Source organism: Capra hircus, chromosome 26, assembly GCF_001704415.2.
Source record: "Capra hircus breed San Clemente chromosome 26, ASM170441v1, whole genome shotgun sequence".
In the NCBI taxonomy this organism is placed as follows: Eukaryota; Metazoa; Chordata; class Mammalia; order Artiodactyla; family Bovidae; genus Capra; species Capra hircus.
The window spans coordinates 15,467,142-15,493,773 of record NC_030833.1 but is presented as its reverse complement, the minus strand read 5'-3'; the positions used below and the strand labels follow the sequence as shown (position 1 = coordinate 15,493,773).

Genomic DNA, 26,632 nt, shown 5'->3' with positions numbered 1-26,632 from the left:
TGCTGTTTGGGATCACAATCACTGTTCCATCTTTCAAAAAAATGCTTGTGTCAAAATTTTATACTAAATGCACGCTAATTAGTAAGTACCAAATCCCTAATTATGAGCCTGGGGTGACTCAGTAGCATTCATACGAATTCAGCAGGCAGTGAAATCAAACAGCAAAAAAAAAAAAAAAATGTGATCTGCTACCAAAGAGCACCTACTATGAGCTTGGCATTGCTCAAAGTATAAACACAACCGATTTCCTTAAAAGAAAAATATATCCCAAACCTCATCAATAATATATCATGAAAATGTAAGCAAGATTATTTTTTTCCTTTCTGCTCCCAGTCTTCTGAACAAAATCTGCATAATTAGGAAGGTGCAGCCCTGCTTAAATGAAAAGTTTAAAATGTAAAACTTTAAAAGCTTATTACAATTTCATGGGATTAGATTGTTTTTTATGGCAAGAGTAAATTGGTTGTGTGTTGTTCCCCTCCCCGAGATGAATAAGAAACAGGTTTTAATCAGGTCCTCAGGGATTTGGCCTGGATTTAGGAATTTTTTTTTATTTCATATTCATTGTATAAGAAATCAAACTCTTCCATTTGGGACCTGAATGTGCAAATTGTTAATATATGACTCTTAGCTGGCATTTTTCAATATACGAGACAGAATAATTTAAGCCTAATCTTCCTCTCAGAAGTGACATTTTGTTCTAAAATTGTTATCCTTGAAGTTCGGCAAATTGGAAGCTTGTTTTTGAAAACTTTACATTTTTTAGTCTGTAGGAAACAGCTTCAAATTAATATCAATGCTTCTTGAGCTCCCAGCTGGGTTACAGAGCTTAACGGGTGGGTGGAAGGTAAAGACAGTGGTACTTGAGCAACCAGTTTCCTTAAATGACCCAGGACTACAACAATAAAACAAAACCTTCCTTTGTCCTGTTAAGGCATGTAGATTCAGGAGACCCATGTCATTTGTTGAAACTGTGATTTCCAGCACGTTTGCCTTGTCATCTGGGAAGATTGTCCACTTGCTCACTCGGTCATTCAGGTGTCAATGGAATATCTACTAAGTGCCAGGCACTGTTCTATGCTGAGAATCAGTAGGGGACAAATGACACCAACTCGACAGAAAAGTCCCTGTCCTCTCAGAGGTTATATTCTGGTTGAGGAGGCAAATAGAGAAAGTATACAATACACTGTTGTTCAGTTGCTAAGTCATGTCTGACTCCTTGTGACCCTACGAACTGTAGCCTGCCGGGCTTCTCTGTCTATGGGGTTCTCTAGGCAAGAATACTGGAGTGGGTTGCCATTCCCTTCTTCAGGGGATCTTCCCTTCCCAGGGATTGAACTCGGGTCTTCTGCACTGCAGACAGGTTCTTTTACCATCTGAGCCACCAGGGAAGCAATAGATTGGCATCATGCTTGTGCTAGGGGAATTAGAGAGGTTTGGTTAATTTGAAGGGATGGGGGAACTGGGTTATTACATTTGGGTTGAAATCTACAAATTCCAGTTCCTTCTACCCTAGGGCCTGTTGCAAGAGGCTGAATTTAGTCTGTGTCTTTGGTGGGCTGTGCTCCATCTAATCAAAGTATAAATGGAATGACTATGAAAAATTCTGGCTGGCTTTGGTCCTCATTGAAGGCCAAATGTGTTTCTGTTTATTAAAAAATCATTAGCATTAAGATACCATTCTCCCCTTCACCAACATATTATTAAACAGGGACCACTTTAATTTCTCTCTGAGGCAGTGGTTTTCCAGCCCAAGTGAGTATAATCTTTTTTTCTCACACTAACCTCTATTGTCATTGCTTTATCTTCATTAAAACCTGGATTCTGCCAGAAGAGTGTGCAGGACATGAAAAAGAGGATACACACACACACACATACACACACACACACACACACACAAACACACACACACATGATTTATTTCAGTTAAGACCAAAGAAGAGGCTTAAGGTATAGTTCCATGATAGAGTGCCCAATGTTATTCTCGCAAATGTCTCCACACTTTAGACTAGTTTCAAATTTCATTTCAGTGTCCAAAAGCTTGTTTTTGTTTTAAGATGATCAAAGCATTTGGTTACAGCCAAGTACCTACTGAGTGAATCTCTTAGATTTGTCTTTTCAACAAAAGAAACAATGAGGAGGTTTTTGAAGTAACACTTAATAGCTTTCCTGTGTGCAAGCAGTAAATAGTTTGCTAATTCTTTAGAAATCAGTCAGAGTACCATGGAGAAATTGTCACCTAAGGGCACAGTGCTCAGAGATAGGTGAACCTTGGCCCATGCTTCCCACTGGGAAGTTCTACCTGGTCCTTGATGTTCAGGCTTGTGTTTTTAGGCACCAGCCCCTCAATCTCAGGCCTGATGCAGAAACCCACGGGGTGCAGGGGCTGCACAGGAAGGAACTGGGTGGGGCTTTGGATCCTATCTCTGGCGTGGCTGGTCTAGGTGAATACCAGCCGCTTATTCCACTGTGACATGCAGATACTATAAGTGCATCTCCTAGGATTCTTGTGCAGGTTACAGTCAATGAGACAATGTATTGGGCTGGCCAAAAAGTTTGGTCAAGTTTTCCCTAATATCTTACGAGAAAACCCGAACAAGCTTTTTGGCCAACCGGATATAAGTTACACTCCTCCTAGAGGGAGTTTGCACAAAGAGGAGGCACCCGATACATGAAGGGCGGCTGCTGCAAGACACGAATGAGGTATTCAGCTGGATCTCTGCCTGGGGCACACACATCTCAGTGGATAGAAGGGAGACCTGGCACAGTGCTTTCCAACTTCATTTGATGAGGCTCATCGTTCACACCCTTACATTTCTCTCTATCCCTCTTCCCCTGGGAAACGTGTTTCCAAATTGCCTAAAGGACCCTGCAATAATAATGGTACTGTTTCCAAGCAGAAACCTCCCCCCGGCCCCTACCCCCAGCTCATCTCATCTCGGAAGCTCCTGGCTGCATCACCAGCCCATTCCACTCAAGAACTGCTGCTTCTCCTCTGAGCCAACCCTGAACATCCAGGGGGCTATTGATGTTAACAGTCTAATTTTTCTCACAGAGCCCTTGGAGGCCTACCCTCATCTAACTTGCCCGAGTCTTTCACATTTCGTATGCTGCCCAGGTTTTAAAAACCTCTGGAACTGACGTGGGGCTGGTTGCCAAGATCAACATTTCATCTGTGGGTGGAAGTGTTCCTCCCCACAGGATGTGCCCTTGGCTATTGAGTCTTTCGCTTCCTGGGGCCTCTGGACTCGCCACCTTGGCAGCACCCAGTTCATCACTTGCTCTGGTCCTGCTGCACCATGCGTGTGGCTAAAAGGATCTGGATTCACACACAAAAAAACAGACAGACACGGACAGAGAAGGCAGAAAAAGAGACACACACACACAGAAGGCAGACATAGGAAACACAAAAGTACAGTTTGAACTTAGGGGAAAACGTCTGTGTGGCTGTTGTATGTTTTTTCAAACTCACTAAGACATGTGTTGTCCTTGAAGAAATTCAGAAATTTCAAGCATTCCTCCAGGTCGTTTCCGCTGTTGTTGCAGTCACACCAGGGGGCCACGCTGAGGCTACTGGAGTCAATGTAGTTTGGGGTCATGACTGTACCTAAAAGAGTAAAAAAACAAGGCGTTTTATTCTTGTGTGATGATATAAACTTTCCTATAGCCTGAAAAGAAACAAATGTTCCCCTGACTACGGATGCACCATGGATAACACCGTGGATAATTACAAACACTGTGTTTGCTGAGTGGGAAATTATGTTAAGCAGTGCATTTTCTTGGCAATTTATCTTGAGCACATAAAATAATTTACACATTTACTTAAAAAATTCTAACAGAACTCCTTGAGCTGCGCTTAGGGTATTTTTCTCCGCACAAATGGTATGGATGTCATGGAGCAGGAGAGAATTAACTTAGAATGCATGAATTGCCAAATCCCTTGCATTTTCTTGAAAATGCCATTAATCTTCACAAATAAATAGAGCTGGTTTTACATATCTTAAAAGGCCTTTTAGGACTTTGCATCTACTTCCATCGGAAGCAAATGGCTCCTTCAGAGTAACCCAGGGAAGCTTAGAAGCTTTCCTTATGGGTTACCCCACGTTCCAGATGTATTCAAGAATGCCTCTGCTCACTAGACTCTCAACAGATTTAAACAAGGTCTTCCAAGTTGTGATGGAATTGGAAATAAACAGTGGAAATTTCCTAAGCCAGTGGCTCCTCGAGTATTGTCTTAATAGTCCTCAAAAATCCTCAAAGAAATGCTGGGTGGTCTCTTGCCTGCATCTTCCTGTGTACTCACTGTTCTTCTGATGAGTTCTGTATTGGTGCGAATAAACAATGCCTTTACACTTAACACGACCCAAATGTCTTCTCCTGGGTGGCTCATACCAGGCAATGCCTACTCATGCCAAGAAGCCTTCTGTTTTTATATATTTTGTGGAAGTAAGAAGCAATAGGCAGTCCAGTGAGCCACAGGATATATTTGGTTCAGAAACAGAAAAAGAAAAAAAAAAAAAAAGAATTCTTTTTAAGCTCTTATGGATCAAGGGCATATCTTCTTCACCGTACATTCCTTACCGACTTGAACTAAACAATGTCCCATTCTACCTTGGGATGAAAACTTCAACCCACAGCAGAGAGAAGCTTGTAACTTTAGGTATGAAAGGAACAGGCACCCCCAACACTGAATGAAGAGGTTAGAGTATGTCTGCTAAGCACCCACTGTATGTCTGGCTCCAGAATGGATCCCTGACATTTGGAAAAGGTAGGAGCTAGCTTTGTCTTCAGAGATCTTAGAACCCAATGACCAGAGTGAAGGGAAAGATCTGGACCCAAGAGAGAAATAAATTTTGGCTCACAGAATGCACTGTTTCAACTAGTTCTTCCCTTAAGTGATTTCATTATCCTCAGGTATGTAACAGTTTGTTGAGCTTGAACCCACATCGAGTTTTCAATGAGCATGTGCACCTCGAATGTGCAGACTAAGGTATTAACAATGATTACATCTGGGAGCGGGGCTACAGATCTCTTAACACTGTGGGTTTCTCTGCGTTTTAAAAAACTCTTTACAATTTACACGACTCAATTCATTCTGTTATTTCTTAAACATGTAACTCTATCATTGATAAATAATCCTTACTAGGGACTACTTTATTTAAGAAAAGGGAAAACTGAATGCAAATTTGGAGGAATGACTTCCCTGGCTGCCCAGTGGTTAAGACTCCAGGCTTCCACTGCAGGGTGGTCACGGGTTTGATCCCTGGTCAGGGATCTAAGGAGCTGCATGCCAGTCCTGCCAGCCTCACAGCATGGCCAAATAAAAAAATAAATAAAAATGGAGGGCTGACTTAAGGAAGATAAGCTCATGGGACCTATCAGTGAGAATGGTTAGTCGCTGGTGAAAGGTATTACCCAAGACAGCACAGGTATCCTTGCCAATAAAACTGGGCTGAGTGTACAGCACCTGCAATATCCCAGCATTCAGTATGGCCAGTGATTTTCCCAGTGACTCTTGTGAAGACATGCTGGCGACAAAGACGGTCTGTGCCGTCACTTTTGCTACGACGTTCTTCCTGCCCAGTGACGAGTGAGAGAGTGGCAGGAGCTGGCGCCCTGGCTGAGCCATCAGGCTTCTGACAACTGTGATTTCCCTCATTCTTCCCCAGCTTTCACTATGTGTTCCTTCTCACACAACAGTCGTGAGGGAGCCCTGCCTCCAAGGCTTCCCACAGCCCTGGTACCAGGAGCCACATCCTTTTCTCCTGCTGCCCTGTTTATTTCTGGGCACGAACCCGCCTCACTCCTGTCCTCTCCCAACTCACCAGTGCCTTGCCTAATTGCACGGCTCTCCTGAACGCCAAGAACCTCAGGTCTTGAAAGACAGAACAAGACTACTTCTGCTATGTTTGTTCTCAGGGAAAAAATATTAGGGAAACCTCCCCCCCTCCTCCCTAACAGGAGCTGAATTACCCGGACTATTAATGGCAAGCAGAACACCAAGTCTTTAGGGATTTTCCTTCCAAAGGGCCATTTCAGGGAAACAGCCTTTCTGACTTCCCCAGACTGCATGGCTTCCAGGCTCCCCCTCTCCAAAGTTACGTACTTCAGTTCACTTGGTTTGACTTGCTCTCCTCGTCCATAACCATGCTTTCCCCGCTTACTTCTGTTCTGTGTGGTCAGTTCTTCAACTGAGATGCGTCCCCGGTCTTCACACTTGCTGCCTCCCTGCTCTTTAATAATCCCTGCTCCCTGCCTTCTTCCTCACACCCCCTCCCCGCTTTTTTAGAGACAAGTCCTAAAGGACTCAACATCAAAACGCCAGCACAGAGGGTTCGAGATTTTTACATCCACAGAGAGTGGCAAGCTACAACAGAAGGACTCTGGGTGTTTGTGAACCAGCATTTTCTCCCATCCCGTGTCTCCCCATCTTACCAATAAGCCCCGAGTAGGCGAGGAGGCAGTCAGCGTAATTTTCCTTTAGACAGCTGCTGACGGACCTTGACTCCGGCTGGCAGTTGGTGAAAAAATCGGCCAGGCGAGATCTGCAACAGAAGAAAATTGGGGGAGGGGGGAGGATGTGCTTCAAAATAGCCCAAGCTTCTGCACAGACATAATTTTTCCTTATTCCTTTCTTGCTAGGCCTTTTTCAACATCCCCAAATACAGAGAGTGTAGACTCTTAAAATGTTAGCATCTTCTCTTATATACAAGCCCCCAGCCATCCCCTCGCCCACCTGTGTCTGCTCCTTTGCAGAGAAGTCTTCAGGGCCTGCAACTGGAGAAATCTTGACGCTTTGAAGTTTCCCTTCAATATTTATTTCTGACTAGACTTATTTGCATCTTTAGGAAATATGCTTCTGCACACACTCACCGGAGATCCACACTGGGAAAATATTTACTTTATACAGAAACATGTCCCTGGTGTCCAAATAGGATCCTACAGCCCATCTGCTCCCGTAATTCCTAGTGGCTTTAAAAATATGCGTATCTGGTCTTCTAAGTCATCTCTCATCTACCACCCCAGGGAGGGGCAGTGGTATATACCAGCCAAGGGATGCTGAGGGGGGAGTTTGCCTTTCCAGCACTGCAGGGAAAGGCAAAAGGGACTGGTGACACTGGCTCAGGGTGCGACCAGGTGTAGGGGGTCCCCTGGTCGAAGTGCAGCATCTGTCTGCAGTTCGGGAAGCCTCCACGGGCCAGTGCAGTCCACCCAGAAGCCCTGGGTGGTGGTGAAGTTGCCGAAGTACAAAGGGGCTGCAGACATCACTGGTCTGCAGAGGAAAGGGGCTCTTTGTGGCCAACCGGCTGTTTTTCAGTCTGAAGAGGATATTGTTGGAGAAATTCTAAATGAGCACTGGGCCATCTCTGAGGTCATCCGAGCAGACAACAGCTCTGTTTCTATGTGAGGAACACAACAGACTTCAAGAGAAGCTAAATTATCTGGCGATTACAGGAGACAATGGATGGCTGTCTTAGCTCCTTCTCTTTAGCGCACTCGAGTTGGCAGCCAACATACCCAGGGCTGTTTTTACCTCTTTCCACCCAAGAAATTGTATTTACTTAGCATCCCTAATGGTATAAACAGGGTTGCCTGGGTGGGGCTGAGCAAGGTAGAATGTGTGGGGATCACAGGGGGTTGTAAAGGGTGTGTAGGAAGCATATTCTGGGCCCTTTTCCTACAGTTTGAACTGGAAGAAGATTAACAGGCCTGATGAAATGAGCTGTGTGCACAGCACATTGGAAAGGCTGCACAGTGTTCCTTTGGGATTGGTCTCTCCTTGAACCCATGTAAACAAGGCGTGTCTGAGCTTCCCTATCTGCACCGATCTGTACACTCCGTATGTCGTGCGCCTGGTTCCATCCCTGTGACTCCCCGGGGCAGGTGCTGAAGCTCTGTTTTATTTTCTTTGCACAGCACCTGACACTCCTCAGAATGCTTCCCGAGCGGGGCCATGTGGTGCAGCTAAGTGGCTTGGCAAAAATCCTCCAAATGAGGCTGGTGCATGCGCCTGTGTGTGTGTGCCTGCATCCCTCCCACAGTCTGAGCCTAGCTGGTGTTTTCTGACTCTAACTGAACACACCGAAGGGCGTAAAACCTGGCCATTTTCTGTAGCCTGGTTAAAGGATTTATCTTTCAGAAGAAATCCCTAAAGGTGACTCAGACTTACTCAACTGGCACCAATGGCATCCATCTTGGATGGAGTGTCAATTTCAGAAGAGTTTTCCTGGTCATGAAAGTTAATGATCTCATGGCACTGGGTTTCTAACTTTGCAGAGGCCAACTGTGTGGTTCAGGCAGCTGGGACTCCAGCTCTGCACACAAGCCGATCAGCTCCCTGACCTGGCAGCCCCACGCTCCCAGCTGCCCCCCAGAGAGGGATGAAAGGTCGTGCTGTCTCCAAGCCTCCTGCTTCTCGTAGTCTCTCGAGCAGACTATTAACTGAACAGCACCGTGACTCGGATTACTATCCTCCAGCGGGAGGCTAATGCCACCAGACTCATTTTGCTTAACAACCTCAGAATTGACTCACAATTGGACTCTGGAATGAAAGGCTAATTGAGTTAGTCTGCTGCAGAGAACATAACCCTGATTGGGAGGATAAAACTAGATATACTGCTCTGAGCATCTCCCCGAACAGGCTGGTTTTGGAGAGAAGACTGTCAGCCCAGATCTTGGTCCTAAGACAAAACCAGCCAGCGGATGCCAAGAGTTTCAAAAATAATGGTGAGCCCACATGGCATTGCTGAAACATGAACATTTCGCTGGTTCCTTCACCTCTGATCCACCTCCCTCTGCCATTCATGTTTGGAGACACGATGATCCCTTTATGGGATTCACATTTAACAGACAGAAAAAGTGAAGGAAGAAGTTTATATGGTGGTTGTGCAAGCGGGTGGACTGGTACATTTTCATGAATTCTGCGAGTTGGTTAACTTCACAATGGTAGCTTGAAAGTGGGCTAGGTGGGAGAATTTTCATCACGGTAATCTGCCAGCTCTACAAATCACAACCCTATGCTGTTCTTAGAGAACTAGTTGTTAAATATTTACTAGCACAGTGCTCTCAAAAAACCAGCATGGTGTAGTCAATCCCACAGATAAAGGAAGTATCTTTACTTCCTTTGAGTTCTTAGGAACTCAAAAGTTCTTGGGAGTTGAATTTTAGCACTTCCTGGATGAGCTACCTCTCCCATCCCTAATCACCTTTGTGTCACATGACGTGTGAAATGGTGTCATAAATTAACCTCCCGTCTCCAGTATCTTCCAAAGAAAGAAAACAGTTCTCTCTAAAGATGCTCCCATCCCAACAACACAGCCACCGAAATCTCTCAAAGCAATGTGTGCAAATGATTACAGGTATTGACAAAGCAGCTGACTTCTTGTCCTTTGTATTGACTGAATGACGGGTCAAATGCTTGTGTTAATAAGGATGAATGAGTTCCCTGTCCCTGAACCCAAATAACCTGCCATCTAGAAGGTGAGAGAAACAAGTAAAAAGATGATAATACCACGATGGCTAGTTCTCAATAAAGGACAAGAAAGGTTCCTAATAAAAGTAACACAGCATGAATCGAGTGTTTAGAATATGTTAGGTATGTCTTCATAAACTTTATATTTTTTCCTGGCAACTCTAATAAGGTAGGGACTATTACTCTGTTATCTTAATTTCCCAGAGGAGGAAACAACATCTTATTGAGTTTAGGCTAGAGTGAAATAGTGAACAGCAGAACCAGGATTTAAAAGCTATGAGAAACGTAGACAGCATATTAAAAAGCAAAGACATCACTTTGCTGACAAAGGTCTGTAAAGTCAAAGCTATGGTCTTTTCAGCAGTCATGTACTCAATGAGAGTTGGACCACAAAGAAGGCTGAGTGCCAAAGAACTAATGCTTTCGAACTGTGGTGCTGGAGAAAACTCTTGAGAGTCCCTTGGACAACAAGGAGATCAAACCAGTCAATCCTAAGGGAAATCAATCCTGAATACTCATTGGAAGGACTGATGCTGAAGCTGAAGCTCCAATACTTTGGCCACCTGATGTGAAGAGTCAACTCACTGGAAAAGACCATTACGCTGGGAAAAACTGAAGGCAGAAGGAGAAGAAGGTGGCAGAGGATGAGACTGTTGGATAGCATCACCGATTCAATGGACATGAACTTGGGCAAACTCTAGGTGTTAGTGAGGGACAGGGAAGTTCGGCGTGCTGTAGTCCATGGGGTCGCAAAGAGTTGGACACTTCTTCACAACTGAACAACAACAACAATAAATTCTGATTCTACAATTGAAGCTTTTAACACAACAGGAACTAGTTTCAGAGAAGTTGTAATATTGAGACTGAGGCTTGGAGGATCAGTAGGATCCTTCAGGTAAAGGTGGAAGAGGGTGTTCCCTCTGCAGAAGGAAGCAGTAAGTGATAAAGTAACCACATTCATAAAAATCCCAGAATAATCAGAGTATTTGTACCTGCCAGGCACTGACTGAAGTGTCTGGCATCTATCCACATATTTAATTTTAACTGTAATAGGTGATACTCCCAGTCCCATTTAGCAGATGGAGACACTAAGGCAAGGAGAGGTTAAGTTAACTCCTCGGAGGTTGTAGAACTCTGTGCTGGAGCTGTGACGTGACCACATTCTATGCGACTCCAGAACCACAGGACATTCTCAACCACTACACCTAACACATGGAGTCAAACAGACTCAGACATGACTTGGCAACTAAACAAAAACAACAGCTAACACACGCATCATCCAGAAAATTGTCAATTGTTCACTTGGGATGGCGGGGCCACAGATGAGTGATAAGAGGTGGTGTTGGTAAGATCAGCAAGGGCCTTGAATGACCTAAGAGGCTGGATTTCATCCTGAAAGCAGTGGGAACCACCAAAGGATTTTAAACAGAGAAATAACACGATCAGGTCTGCAGAAGAGAAGGACTCTTGGGTGTTTCTGTTCTTAAGCAAAGATTTGCTTGAAGCTTCTTCTGTGCCCTCCCTGCTCTAGCAGAGATGAGAAGAGCAGGAAACTGGCCAAAGGAAGGAAGGAGGCTGAGCCAGTGAGTACCCAGAGGCAAGAACTGAGGACTAAAGGAGGAGGAGGGAAGGAGAATGCCCTGAATGGTAGGTGTTGAGTGAGTCAAAGCCGCTCAGTAGAGTCCAACCTGCGACCCCATGGACTATAGAGTCCATGCAATTCTCCAGGCCATAATACTGGAGTGGGTAGCCATTCCCTTCTCCAGGGGATCTTCCCAATCCAGGGATAGAACCCAGGTTTCCCTCATTGCAGCCAGATTATTTACCAGCTGATCCACCAGGGAAACTCATGGTGGGTGTTGATGGAATGAAAGTCAAGACTGGGGACTTCCCTGGTAGTCCAGTGGCCAAGAATCTGACTTGCAATGCATGGAACTCGGGTTCAATCCTTGACTGGGGAACTAAGATCCCACATGTGTGTGTGCTAAGTCGCTTCAGTCGTGTCCGTCTCTTTGTGACCCTATGCACTGTAGCCCGCCAGACTCATCTGTTCATGGGATTCTCCAGGCAAGAATACTGCAGTGATTTGCCATGTCCCCCTCCAGGGGATCTTCCTGACTGAGGGGTCAAACTCGCATCCCTTATGTCTCCTGCATTGGCAGGCGTGTTCTCTACCATTAGCGCCACCTGAAAAGCCCCAAGATCCCACATGCTATGGAGCAACTAAGCCCAAGTGCTACAAGTACTGCGTCCTCATGCTCCAGAGGCTGTGTGCCACAACCAAAGATCCCGAGTGATGCATCGAAGATCCTCAGTGCCACAACAAAGACCCGACACAGCCAAATAAATAAAAATAGTTTTAAAAAGAAAATCAAGACCGCAAAAAAGAAGGGGGCAGAATCAGCTCAGTAGACTGTGGCGTCACAGTGTGTAGTGGGGGACCCAGGAGAGGACAGTTTGCAAGGAAGATAAGAGAGGTGGCTTGTGACTGTGCTGAGGTCATGGCACCGCGGGAGTCAGGCATCCAGCAGGTTGTGCGATTCTCAGACCTCCATCTGTCCAGTGGCCAACCAGCCCCCACATCCCAGGACTGCCCAGGGCACACATCCTCCTGCCCACCCTGGGGATAGAACCACATTCTCACCTTTTTCAATGACTTCCTCTGCCTGAGCTGCAGTGATCCAAACAAGAAACCTTACATGGCCAGGGTGGGATTAACAAAGAAATTCCACAAGTGCATGTCTTCTGGAGATATGAAATCTCCATGACAACAGCAGTGATGAACCTGATTGTTTTTCTCTGAGAAAATGAAAAGAAAATGAATAGGCACTAATGTAGAAATGTATCTCCCTCTGAAAAGGGAAATTTCCCACCCTTAAAGAGGAGAAAAATGCCGGCAAATGCCAAGTTGGCCTTAGGAAATCTGCTGAAGAGAAAACAAGGGTTTATGCAGAAAATATCGTATTAAAGGAAGCATGCTGCTAACTGGAAATAGAAAAATGATTATAATGATAAAATCTAGGAGAGTCTTCTCAAACAGCAGATGGTCTTTTGACAGTGGAGAAAAAATCACTTACCTACTTTTTCTGCTAACATTTTTAGGAAAATAGAGTTATGGGGAACAGTTCAAAAACATACTAGTAATGCCTAGTTTCACTCATCCTGGATTATTCTAATCCTGTAAATGCTTTTTTTTTTTTTTCCTCCCCAGGGCAAATCCCATACTTGGACACAAGCTGTGTGGTTGATGGAATGGAGCCTTGTGCGAAGAACTGTGAGAGCCTGAATGGGATCCAGGCTCTGACATTAATTAACCAGAGTTCCTGAACATCATCATATGATGCTTGACGACTTTGGATTTCCCTTCCACTTCAGAACAGTCTGTTGGACACTTGAAGCTACTTGGAGAAGAAATCCACTTGTTTTCCATGCGTTATTATTATTTTCATCCATGATTCCACTCCACCATTACATGCGATTTTAGTGTCAAGGCATTTGGTTTGAGTATAGAGATCACATCTTTTTTTTTTTTAAGATGTTTTTGATGAGGACTATTTTTTAAAGTCTTTTATTGAATTTGTTACAATACTGATTCCATTTTATGCTTTGATTTTTGGCCCCAAGGCATGCAGGATCTCAGCTCCCCGACTAGGGATTGAACTCGCACCATCCTGTACTGGCAGGTGAAGGCTTAACCACTGGGCCATCAGCGAAGTCCCTAGAGACCAGATCTTTCTACAGGATCCCCGCATCTCACATGCAAGAAAGCTGAGGGCCAAAGAGGTTAAGGTCTTGCTCACTGTCACATGGTGAGTGGTGGCAGAGGGCTTTCACTGGAAGAGGAATTGCTAGCTGTCTATAACAGCCTAGGAAGGGAGAAGTAAGGAGGGTGCTGGACTTTTAATTTCCCTGGGATTGAATTAAAGTCATCTAATGTAATGGCAACCCACTCCAGTGTTCTTGCCTGGAGAATCCCAGGGATGGAGGAGCCTGGTGGGCCGCCGTCTATGGGGTCACACAGAGTCGGGCACGACTGGAGCGACTTAACAGCAGCAGCAGCGTATAACTGCTCTGTCCTTCCCACTGTCTGACCAGCGTGTTCTTCAGTCCTCTTACTAAGATTCTGCTGACTTAGCCTCAGCGACCACTTTCAGGCAACACTGGGGCTCAGGACGGGTCAGAGAGGGTGCAAGACTCTGCCCAAGAAGGTGGTGAGTCTGTCCATGGATGAGGCTACCCTTTATTAAGGAGTCTTTGGGGCAACACCACTGCCCATACAGGACTGCAAGACTTGCTGACCCACTAGCAACTCAGAAGCTTGGAATAGAATCCATTCATTAATTTGCTTGTGTTAGAAATCACTGGTGTTTTGCTCTGAATCCAACAGGAATGTTAGGGCTTTAAAGTCTTGGATCTCAACTCAAGCCACTTAGTTTCTAAAAGCTCTCTCAGTGGGTCAGTTGGAGGAGCCAAAAAATGACAGTCCTGGGGGTGGCATGCACCTGTTTCTAATCCCAGTCCTACCGTCCATGGTTAAATAACTTAGCTACGTACTGGACACCTCTAATCCTGTTTCATCACCAGGAAAAAGGGGTAATGGAGCTAGAGTTGCCTTAAACGGTGGCCGTGATACCTTACTGACAGTTATATCAAAGCACCTTGGCTCAGAACCTAGAATACACTTTATGCAACACATTTTTATTTCCCATCCCTTCATCTTTTCTCCCCAATTTCTAGTCCATTCTAAGGTGAAGGACTTGCCACAAAAACATATAGCAAGCTCAACACAGAGAAATATGTATCTTAATCTATCTTCTCCTGGTCTTTATATGACAGACAAGCAGACCTCAGAGATGCTGCAAGTTTGGCTGCAGACCACTGCAGTAAAGCGGATACTGCAATAAGGCAAGTCACACGAGTATCTGGCTTTCCCATGGATGTAAAAGTTTTGCTTTTACTATATAGCATTCTCACTAAGTGAGGGATACCATTAGGTCCAAAAAATGTACATACCTTAGTTAAAAATACTCTGCTGTTAAAAATACCAAAACAAATGCAGTAACAGCATCGAAGGTCACTGATCACAGACCACCACAACAAATCACTTATGGATTAACTATTACAAGAATTATCAAAACGTGACACAGAGATACACAGTGGGCAAATGCTACCGGGAAAACGGTGCAGATAGACTCATTCAATGCAGGGTTGTCGCAAACTTTCAATCTGTATAAAACACAGCTTCTCTGAAGTGCAATAAAATGAAGTATTAACACATCTGTGCCTAAAACAGGTTAACCCATGTCACTGAGGGCAGTAAGTCTGACCAAAACAAACTCAACAAATCTGAAGCTAGGGATCCTGAGGTGTTACTTAAAAACCTCTCAGCCATATGAGCTCATACAACAAAAGCATTTTAAGAAAAGCTGTTTTCCACCCCCAGGAGTTTAGGGGGGAAAGATATATTTTTTAAAATGACTAAATATTATAAGTTTGTTAATACTGCTGATTTCTTATGAAGAATAAAATCAATTAGAAAAACACACTGCCTAGGATGACACAGCAAGAGCAAGGGAATGGTAATTTTCTGGAACAGTGACACAAAACAGATTTTTTCTCTTTCTGTTTTTAGAAAATTACCTTAGCCCTTCTCCAGCAGCCTACTGGAGAACACATCTGGAAAGCATCCTTCAGCAAATCAGAGTCAATGTTGAACAGATTTTGTGGCCAGGGGGTGAGAGGTGGTGGTGGTTGGGGTGGTGGTTCTTGACTTGCTGGTCCCTTCCTTGGACCGTACATTCTGGCTTCCTGAAGCAGAGGCCTGGTGTTTGCCAGGGTCGAGCCGGGAAGTGGGGCTCAGGCTGTCCTTCAGAAAGCCCGGGTCCTCCCACTCCCTTGTAGCAAATGTGATCTCCCTGGAGCAAAGGCCCGGGGGCAGGTTCGCACGCCACAGGCGCAAAAAGCCAAAGCCCCACTGTGCTCCTCAGCCCCTTGATGCGGCTTCCCACCCTCAGCCAACTGATGTGTTTCTTGGTGACTTAGCCAGACCGCAGCCACATGTGACTGGGAAAGGGAGGTGTGAGGTCCCAGCAGTCTTAAAGGCTTGCCTAATGCTGGTGTTTCCTGGGAAGAAGGGAACAAGCAGAAGTCAGTGCCTGTTCCCCCTCAAATCCCTGCTCAGGGTCATCGAGATTCTTGGGGAGGTTCCAGCCCCTTTGACCCAAGGCCCTGAACCTGTGCCTCTCATCCTGGGGAGGCCCTGCTCCGCTGGCTCCTTGGCGGCTCCCAGTCTAGCACATGGGTCCCAGGAGGCTTAGGTCTCAGACTGACCCATAACAAGAGCAAATGTAGGTGGAGGCACGCATCGCTTTAGTCCATGCGTCTGGCTTGGGGTCTATCTCTGGGTGGTGGGCTCGGTAAAAGCAGGCTGCAGGGCAGAGATGCGATGCCTCCTCAGCCTTTCTGTTCACATCAAACTGCAGCAGCCCCCAGAGGGAAGTCCAGGTCAGCATCAGCTCAGTCTCCACACCTCTCACCAAGTCACCCAGCATGAACAGTGACAACTGTCCATCCACACCTGCAGAGGGCTGACAGGGCTTGACAGCTCATCTCTACGTGGCAAATCTGAAAAGCAAGCTAGGGTGGTTGGTACGGGGATCCATCCCAGCCCAGAAGAGGCTCCTTGCAGTCCCTGACTCGATGCCCCAGAGCTGTCCTTCAGCTGAGACTCCTCCCTTCAGCTCCCTCAGCAAATTTCTCCAACACACACACCGCTAGTCATGCAGTAAGCAGACTCTCAGTCATGATGGGAGTATAGCTACATTACAAACAACGCTATGCTGCATAGTGAAATCAAATAGATCTGTTTTGTATTATTCATGCTATAGCACGCCCATTATTGCAGAAAACCTACCTTTGGTGGTACTTGATCTTACAGGAAGAAATGGAGGTAGAAAAGAAATTGGGAGGTTTTCTTTTCTGGATAATGAAAGTATCATTTATCCTCTCAAGTATCCAACAGCTGTCTGTGACAAAGATGCTAAGACTCTTGAAGTGAATCTTATCCAATACTTTTTTTCTTTAATATTTCTGCAGGAAAACTTCATTAATCAGTTTTGTGACTTCTGGCCACTAGGAGAATAGAAATCTGGATGTTCACCCAATCTTTCGCCAGTATAATCACATCTTAACAACTTCAAACCAACAAGCTGTGAATTTACTTCATATGGAATTCTGCAGGTGGGGCTTCCCAGGTGGCTCAGGGGTAAAGAATCTGCTGGCTAATGCAGGAGATGAACATTTGATCCCTGGGTTGAGAATATGCCTGGGAGTAGGAAATGGCAACCAATCCAGTATTCTTGCCTGGGAAATGCCATGGACAGAGGAGCCTGGTGGGCTACAGTCCGTGGGGTCACAAAGAGTAAGACACAAAGTAGCAAATTAAAAAACAAAATCAACAAGAATTCTGCAGGCACCTCCATCTTCAGGAGTGAATTACGGAAGTTGCCTGACATTCATCCTGGAATCTAAGAAACTCTAAGTCAACTGCCTTAGGTACCCAGGGCAGCAAAGGTCACCCACCATGGTTTCATTTATTTATGCCCACTCTTGCTTCAGAAAGAATTTTAAGATGAATTCAGGTGTAGCTTTAAAGCAATAGAATAAATGCAAAAATTAATGTGGGTATTTGGGGCCAAAGAAAGATAACAAAGAGGCAGTGGTGTGGTTAGTACAAAATGCATACATTGTCCTGGCTAGATGAAAGCTAGGTACCTGGCTCTGTGATTTCTAGAAACCACTGGGAAGGGGGGGTGGGGTGGGAATCTAGTTCCCCAATCCATGGTACACCAAAAATTAAAAACAAGATGGATGCTCAGGAGAGAAACTACTATGGGAGGCAGAACAATGGTCCATGAAGATTGCGCATTCTAGACGCTGGAATCTGAGACCTAAGACTATGTCAGCTGACATGGTAATAGTGCCTCCTTGCAGATGTGATTACAGTTGTGGACCGTGAGGTGGGGAGATTAATCTGGATTGTCCAGATGGGCTCAATGTAATCACAAGGGTCTTTAAAAGTTGAAGAAGGAGTCAGAAGAGGAGGTCAGAGTGATACCATGTGAGAAAGACTGGACTGGCTGCTGCTGATTTGGAAGACGGAGGGAGGGGCCATGAGTCAAGAAATGAGACAAGATTCCAGCAGAAACTCAGCCCTGCAGATGCCTTGATTTCAGCTCAGTGGGATCCAGGTAGTGCTTCTGACCTCCAGAAACTGGAAGAGAATACATCTGTGTTATTTAAAGCCACCACATTTATAGTAATTTGTTCCAGCAGCAACAGAAAATGAAAACACTATGAAAAAGCAGGACTCAGTAAAGGCTTTGCATATAGAATTTGAAAATGGGCCAGGACTTAAATTTCAATTCAATCGCTTACTAAACCATGACATTTGGGGCAAGTACCTTAACTTTCCTGAAGCTTAATTTACTCTGGCTGAATGACAGGAAGTCCTTCCAAGTGTTCCTGAAGGATTATGTGTACCTGGCACCTATCACCTGTTTACAAGTGAAGCAGATTCCTAGATGAGGGTAGCGCTCATCTGCGCTGCTGTTTCCTGTTCTGCTCTGACCTTGAGACCTCCATGAAGCCCGAGGGTAGAGATGACCACACAGATACTTCCCTTAGAATCCATCTGCTAATAAGCTGGCAGATGAAATGCTTTGTCCTAAGGTCACTAATCCACCTGTTCAAGGTCTGTATGTGCTCGATAAGCTCACGATTAACATCAGGCTTTTTCCTTCCATTAGGACCAAAGAGAGATTTTTCCGGTGAGGCCTCCACATCTTCAAGCAGAAAAATGAGTTTTATAGGGCAGTGAAATCACGCCCACAGAAACAGGTCAAGGCAATTCTACAGGTCACCACCCATGATCCCAATACGGTATCCTCTACTGGCCTGGCTGGCATCAAGCCAGTACAAATTTAAGGAGGTGCTGTCTGCACCCCCAGAAGGACATAATGTTACACCACAATATTTATGACCAGACAAACTGAACAATAATTATGGATACTTCTTTGATGAAACACAGGTAAATCCTAGAAATTCTCCCAAATGCTGCCTCGCTTTCTTTAGTCAAACCTTGCTGCTCCAGGGTTCCCAAAAAATGAAAAATTAAAATTACACAGGCTCTCTCGACTTACCGACTTGCAAAGCTTCCCCTTTGTCCCTCTCTACCCTCAAACGACAGCCCTGTGAGACCCGAGTCCCAAGCTGCAAGCTCCGCTCCGTCGAATGTTCATCTGCCACCCATTAAAGGAGCCTAGCTTCTGTGCCCTGCGAGGGGTGGGGAGGGGGAAAGGCGCACGGATGTCTGAATGGTTACAGCGTGTACTTGCACAAACAGACTTTAAGCAGAAACATATGAAAAGAAGATCTCCTATTAATCTTTAATAGGGTTGCAGACTTCCTAAGGAAAATTATGTTCAATAGTAAATACACACGAGGTCATTTTTCTTCCAGGCAAGTTGTTTTAAGGTCAACAAAGACTTTGAGCTCAGCAAACAACTAGTCCCTAATATCTTCCTTCCTAGATGGGGCACTGTTCGGGAGACGGAATTGTGGTGTTACACGTCAAAAGAATAAATCACTTATTCCATTGCCATCAGATGATAACTTCCCCCATATTTCAGAAAATACATACTGTTTATAGGGACCATGTTTATTCTCATGTTTAACATCCTCCTTTCAACAGCACGCTTCCACTTCACTCCATACCCCGCTGCACCCGCACTCCCAATCCCAGTTTCTACGTGTTACCTAATGCTCTCAGTTGAATTTAAAACTACATTCCACCTTTTCCCCCCCTACAGAGCAGAGCAGCTGATTTCCATGGTTCTCATAAACCATTTTCCCTCAACCACTCCACCCAAACGGGTGATCTTAAAGAGTTATTTCGACCCATTTACAGTGACATCAGGGGTCTCCTCTGAGCTCTCCCACCAACTCTCCTCCCTGCTCTGAGCCCCACGGAGCATGCTGGCTTTGGCCTTTGCATCCACATCTCCCTTCTGTCAGTTTCTTTTTCATCTCTTCACTTTGATGATACACTGCTTCTGCCATGAGAAGGCAAGCAACTGGGATCAGGCCTGGCACAAGCGGACTGTGACTGCAGTCATGAAATTAAAAGACACTTGCTCCTTGGAAGAAAAGCTATGACAAACCTAGACAGTGTATTAAAAAGCAGAGACATTGCTTTGCTGACAAAGATCCATATAGTCAAAGCTATGCTCTTCTCAGTAATCATGTACTTATATAAGAGTGGACAATAAAGAAGGCTGAGCACCAAAGAACTGATGCTTGCAAATTGCGGTGCTGGAGAAGATGCTTGAGAGTCCCTTGGATAACAAGGAGATCAAACCAGTCCATCCTAAAGGAAATCAACTGCGAATATTCATTGGAAGGACTGATGCTGAAGCTCCAATACTTTGGCCACCTGATGTAAAGAGCTGACTCATTGGAAAAGACCCTGATGCTGGGAAAGATTGAGGGTAGGAGGAGAAGGAGGTGACAGAGGATGAGATGGTTGGATGGCATCACTGACTCAATGGACATGAGTTTGAGAAAACTCTGGGACATAGTGAAGGACAGGGAGGCCTGGCGTGCTGCAGTCCATGGAATTGCAGAGTCGGACAGGACTGAGCGACTGAACAGCAACAAGGCAGATGTTCAGAAAACATTCACTGAATGAGTGAGTGAACAAATGAATCCAAGTGCCACACACTACGTACGGCTCCAGTCACCTGCAGGTCAATATTCTTCATGGGCATCTTGGTGTTAAGAGTTGGGTTCAGATGAGGGGATACAGCAGTCCACATCCAACTGCTCCAGGCGCTGCACAAACAGCTAGGTTTATTCACAGCCTGTCACCATGCCCCATAACACCCCATAACCTGACCAGCCAGCTTAGTCTTATTTTACAGTGGAGGACCCGGGGGTCCAGAAAGGCCAACATCCAGCTGGTAAGAGTTAGAGCCAGATTTTGCAAGAGGACCAGGGATCCTCCACCTTACACTCACTCCTGTAGCAATGAAAGAAGAATTAATGTTCCATCTTTTAATTCTAGCTCTTGGACATTTGCCGCCATTTTGCTGTGAACTGCGCACATAAGAAGCTGAAATCTGATTTAAAGGGATATAAGTGATCTTTACTAGGCCCAATAAAATGTAATGACAGAATTAGTGGGCATTCTTTTGGCTTAATAGTGCTTTCAGCTTAAAAACATAAAATAAAAAATAATATCTGTTGTTACTGCTCAGTATGGTCCAAATGTATTCTGAGGATACGGCCGTGTGAAGTCATCCTGGCCCAGGTGGTCCCTCCCTGAGCATCTCACCTCCCTAGGCTGTGAACACGGTCATCCTCTTCAAGGGAGGGGTGCAAAACGTGGGACTCCCCAGACCCACAGGGAGAAGACAGCAGCTCCCTAAACACCCTTTCCTGGCTACAGAGGCCCCTCCGGAGTCTGCAGACATGAGACAGGGACTGGTCTGGCTGGGACCACCTCCTTGGGTGCCTCGCCCAGCAGAGCAGACACACGTGTGGGCCCTCCCTGGCACTGGCGGGTGTTGGGCATAGTGTAACAGGGTGTGCGTGAGCCCTGAGGTCAGACCATGGTTCCAATCCCAAGAGCCCCTGCTGGGTTTTGTCTCTGCAGTTCCCTGGGTGTGAAATACAAGCGCCTGACAGCAGGGCTGTGGGAGGATTAAGGCCCAGAATCCAGTGCCTGGCACCGAGTTCAGTGCTCCACGAAGGACCAGATATGAGTGCAGCCGTTACTACTATCAAGGGGCTTTCAAGGCCAGCTCTGTCTCTCCAGTCTCAGTCCTGAGGGGCAGGTAACAGGGCAGGTGAGTTAAGTGTCCTTTCACATGAAGGGACAGGTATTTGGGAAGCAAGTGCGTTCTCCAGGACCCTCAGCCTAGGAGGGTCACAACATCAGCTGGGTTCCAGAGGCACCTGAGGCCAGCACCCTCCACTCCCATGTGGACAAGGACACGAAGCCTGGCTCCCTCAAGAGAATGCTCTCCCAAGGGGCTTGAGATAGAGTCCCACGGACAGGCAGTGTTCATTGGCACCTCTTATAAATCCAGAAAACAGCCCTTCCTGCTTTCTCTGAGCCTAGGGATGCTGGGGAACAGCCTAGACAGAACCCCAGCATCTGACTAACAGACTAACAAAGGTACCCCGGAATCTTGGTACCCAAGACCAAGGGTGCTGATCACCTAGCACCTGGCACAGCGGCTGGCACAGGCTGCACTGGGTTCAATAAAGACACCAACTTTCCAAGGACCACAGTCACTAAGCACCTACAATGCAAGATGCTGCGTGTGACGTGGTGGTCCTGGTGGGACAGGGACAAAGATGGAGATACAGCCCCGCTGGGACACTGCATCTGGTCCCCCACCAGCTGCACCTGCCCTATGACCAGCAATGAGCTAGCGGCAGGGAGACAGCCTGCATATTTATTTGAACAAAAGGTTCACAGTGATCCTGCTCATAGAATCATAGCACTTTTGAATCTTGAACATCCATGTCTGGTTGAGTAACCTGTGTCACAGCTCCTCCATAGGCACGGCCCATCCCGAGTTCCCTCCTGACAACCAAAGACACTTCCACTTGGAAAAAGCAACAAGAAGAGCAGAATGCGCATGTCAGCTTTCCTCGTGCGAATCATTCAAGCCGAAGATTGCTCCGAAGGGCATTTTAGGAGGAAGATTTCTATTCAGATAATTGTCTTAAAATGCTCGGCTTTGCTTTCCTTTTTTTCTGGCATAACTCAGCCAAATGAATTCCGGTCTCAGGCCAAGCTCAGCCTATGGATGACCAGACTATCTACTTCCTCTGCACAATCAATGCAGGTAGGGTTCTGCCTTGCTGCAGGACCAGTTCAGGCGGTGACTAAATAGATTCACCTTGGCCGTGGCTCAGCATCCTCTGAACCATCCATAGCTCAGCATCCTCTGAACCACCCATGGCTCAGTTATGGCCTGGGAAGACCTTAGAGTCCTCCATGGTGGATCCCACAGCCATCCAGATAGAGCCCAACCTAGGGCAGCACAGAAACTGCCCGGCTGTTGTCTCCTCCTATGCACCACCCTGAAATCTGGGCTAATAGTCCACACTTCAGCCACAGTGTGCTGGCCTCTTCTAGGGCCCCTGCTAACTCTCAGTGCCCCACAGGGCCTGTCTAGCTGCTCACTCCTTCACATCCTCAGCTTGCAGACCCCGACAGCAGAGTGAGGTCCATTAGCCTTGGCTATCACCTGGTCAACCTTCCTTATTTTTGTTCAGTTGTTAAGTTGTGTCTGACTCTATGATCCCATGGACTGTAGCCTACCAGGTTCCTGTAGCAACATTCCTTAAAACAGTGTCTTTCCAAGTGTGGACCCCAGATCAGTATCAGCGCCACTGGGAATGTTCTGGGCCCCACAAAGCACCGGGCACCCTAGCTCTGCTAAGCCACTGAAGGAATCAACCACCTGCTAGAAGGTTTGAGCAGAAAGTCAGCTTTCTCAAACCATCTTTGTAGTTAAAAATGCTTCAACTCGAATTTTTCAACTTGGAACATGGAAGAGGCATTTCCCATTTGCTTTGGTCTATTTCCACAGAAAGGTTTTCCCACAAGACAATGTCAGGATCCTTTGCTGGAGTGAACATATATAGACAGATGACATACTCTTCCCCAGACGCTCATTCTAGGAAGTTTAAAGCTGTTAGATGGAGCCAGCTAACCATCCAATAGGAATTGCAATGTCCAGGTGCTCACAGGACTCTCAAACTGCCAGTTTCCCAGCATCTTTTATTCTAAGGGTTATCTCAGGCCTGAGTCCATTACAGTCCTTTAGTTTCTCCCACAGCAGATGATGATGGAGCGGGGAAAGCAGAGAAGGGTTGCCTCTGACATGGTCCCCATTCCACATATTGCAAGGACCAGAAGGTTACCAGGCACACTCTGACCAAGCCCCTCCCAGAGAAAAAAGCATCACGGAGTCTTGGACACAATGTGTTTTTATACGTCAGTGCAGAGTTCTGCCTGACTGCGTTGAATACAACACTAAAATGCTTTGTTGCACTAGAAACCAGAAGGGAGGTGCTGTCTGTCGGGAAGGCATCTCTCAGGGCAGGAAAGCAAGCTGGGGCCAGACTCCCTCACTGCCACACAGCCCCGGAGTGGCAGCTGATGGGGAAGTTCAGCAGCTTCCTGGTTACTGGTACCCACTTCCACCTGGAAGGGCTGTGGCACCGGCTCCCAGCCACCTCCCCCAGCCTCACCATCCTGACCTGCTGGAGTGAACAGGCTGGACACAAGGCGGCCACACACACACACTCAGACTGTCTCAGTTCCAGTAGACCACATGGACCCTTGTGGGCACACGTCTTCCAGCCCAAGATGATTCTGATCTTAGTGCAGCAGTTCTCAAAGTGAAGTCTGGGAACCCTGGCAATCTCAGAGAGCCTTTTAGGTGTTCTTGAGTCAAAACTATTTTCCCAGCCACGCTAAGTCTTGGTTTATCCTTCTCATACACATGTTCTCACGAGAGTACCATGGAGTTCTTCCAGAGGCCAGAGGTAACATGCGGTACTGAAACTGTCTGAATGCCGTAGCAGATATTAGAATCCAGGTGTCCTCTGGTCAGACACTAGATTTCTGAAAGTGTAAAACGATGTCACACTTCTCCCTGAATTTTTTTTTGTTTTGGAAAAATGTAAGAATTTTTTTTTTAAAAAGAAACTATGTTCTGTTATTTATGGTAACCTGTAATGGGTATCTTGGTGCTATTTTTAAATGAAGTAATAAATACATAAACACTTTTCCAGCTTTGACTCCCAATATGGTAAGCATAGATAGATTTAGCCCACATATACAAAACTCAGTAATTTTAAGAATATAAAGGAGTTCTGAAACCAAAAGTTTGAAAACCACTGTCCTAATGAGAAGTAAATCATTCGGTTGGCCAAAAAGTTCTTTCAGGGATTCTTCGCCGCCCACCCTGTAACATCATATGCAAAACTGAACGAACATTTTGGCCAACCCAATATGTTTAATGAGGGGGCATTTATGCCTTATCAAGAGCCCAAGGTCTCTTATTTAAAATTTTTGCTTTAAAATGAATAAATAAAGAGTTAGAAACAAAATCAGCTGCAATATCCAACTTCACATACCCCGAGAGGGTGGTTTTCAGGAGACACATACATCGCACCAGAAATAGGCAGACAGCGGACAGAACCCTGGCTCTGCAGCCCCTTGGCCCCTCTGGGCTCTGGTTCCAGTGACACCACTTGGAAAACTGCAGAAGCTGCTCAAGATCACGCCCCCTCCTCTGTGGACCAGGGAGGAGGACGTCAGCCCCCACTTCCAGGGTGGTGGAGTGCCCAGCACAGTGCCTGGCGTGCTGCAAATGCCACATAAATGTCACCTTCTTCGTCATCACCTTCATCACCATCACCGTCACCCACACGTTCCTGCAATAATGTCCCTGGCTTTGCGGATTCTGAGCCCCTAAGTCTTGCACGAGCCATCCTGCGCCTGGCAGGAGGATCAGATGAATCATGGCACAGAACCACGCAGATGAGAGGAAGGGTCGGATTCAGCGGCCCTGAGTCAGTGAATGCCCTTTGCTCGATGCCTCACATCCCTGACTCAGACACAAGCACCTCTAAGGACACTTTATTTACGGTTACTCTGGGTCACTGAAGCAGCACGTGCCCAGAGAGGCTGCCAGGGGCACCCCCACTGCCTATTCAGTTTAAACAATAGTGAATCTAGGACTCCAGGCCCAACAAACTCGTGGCCAGCTCCATCCGCATCTCAGTGGGTATCTTTGTATGGTGATAATTGTCTCTTCTAGACAGAAGCGTTCTTGAGATGACACATGCTCCAAACACCTCTGGACTCTGTCAACCCCCACCTCCGCCTCCCACTTTTCCCTAATGGTACCAACTGAAAAGATGGTGATGTATCAATATGAAGCTTAGCAGCACAGCCTCATGTAACAGTGTTGGAATTTCCACATGCTGCTTAATGCTGTGGGTGCATAAAAGTGTAAAGCAGTAAAAACCTACCCTTTCCACCCACAAATCCTACTTTAAAGGTCTCCGTCTGCTGATGGAGCAGGGACGGGGTGGGAAATGTTGCATTTGGAATCTTATACTTCCTTTGTCCTCTATGATCAAAATGCGTGGAAAGTTTGAGGTAGGGAGAAAGGAAAAAAGATTTATTGAATGTTTGCTCTGTTAGGTGGCAGGCTCTGTGCTAACATCTTTGCCTAGATATTGCATTTAACCCTTATGGCTGCCCTGTGAAGATGGAATCATTTATAGATGCAAAACTGAGGCCATGAGCTGTTCATGTCCTTGAACCAGCAGAACCCAGATGAGAGCCCAGGGCTGCCCCACTCACAAATACACTGACAGCTTACTGAACGGGGAAAAAAAGGCCCAACTCCAGCTTGGTGACACTTTTCACATTGATGGTTGTTTTAAATGCTTGTGTTTTTGTTTTTTCTTTTTGATGCAACATTTTCTGCATAATTAATTGCTTTCGGAAATCACAGAGCAATTTCCCATTCACTGAGCCAGAAATGCCTCGTAGAAATGCAAATGCCAACGTGACTGCAGGATGTCTAAGTTGGGGTAGTGCCTGAGTGGGCATCTGGGGTGTCCTTGGGTGGAGTGGGACTCCAAGTCTGGGTGTGAGAGCAGGGCACTAGTCAAACGTGACAGCCACCTGGTGCGGGGCGGGGTGGCGGGGCGGACTTTCCTGCACAAAATGAGATGGCTCTGGGTAACAGGCTAAGGGAACCACTGTCAGCAACAAACTGCACATGACCAAAAGAAGTCGTGTGTCCTGTGGAGGCTGGGACGGGAGGGAACAGCCTCAGCTTAAGGGCCCAGTATGCCAGCCAGAATGGGTACCCATGGACCCCAAAGGCTGTTGGTCTGGATAAGGGGGAAGCCCTCTGGGAATACTAGGACCTCTCTTCCCCCCAACTGTTTGCTCCGTGGATAAAACACATGTGAAAAAAAGAAGGGTATGAAATGAAAGCATCCCCTTCTGAAAGAACAGAAAAAAAAAAGAGAGAGAGAGAGACTCCAAAATCT

General features: G+C 46.1%; 1 protein-coding gene across 4 annotated transcripts in view; it reads right to left on the bottom strand.

Moving 5' to 3' along the window:
• The window catches only part of GFRA1 (GDNF family receptor alpha 1), a 234,760-nt gene that overhangs the window by 36,444 nt on the left and 171,684 nt on the right, over window positions 1-26,632 (bottom strand). For all 4 annotated transcript variants that reach the window (XM_018041625.1, XM_018041624.1, XM_018041623.1 and 1 more), the window contains 2 exons: window positions 6,436-6,545; window positions 3,473-3,607 (listed from right to left, as the gene is read on the bottom strand). In XM_018041625.1, the coding sequence (XP_017897114.1) occupies window positions 3,473-3,607; window positions 6,436-6,545 (245 nt within the window). The remainder of the gene's footprint in view (window positions 1-3,472; window positions 3,608-6,435; window positions 6,546-26,632) is intronic.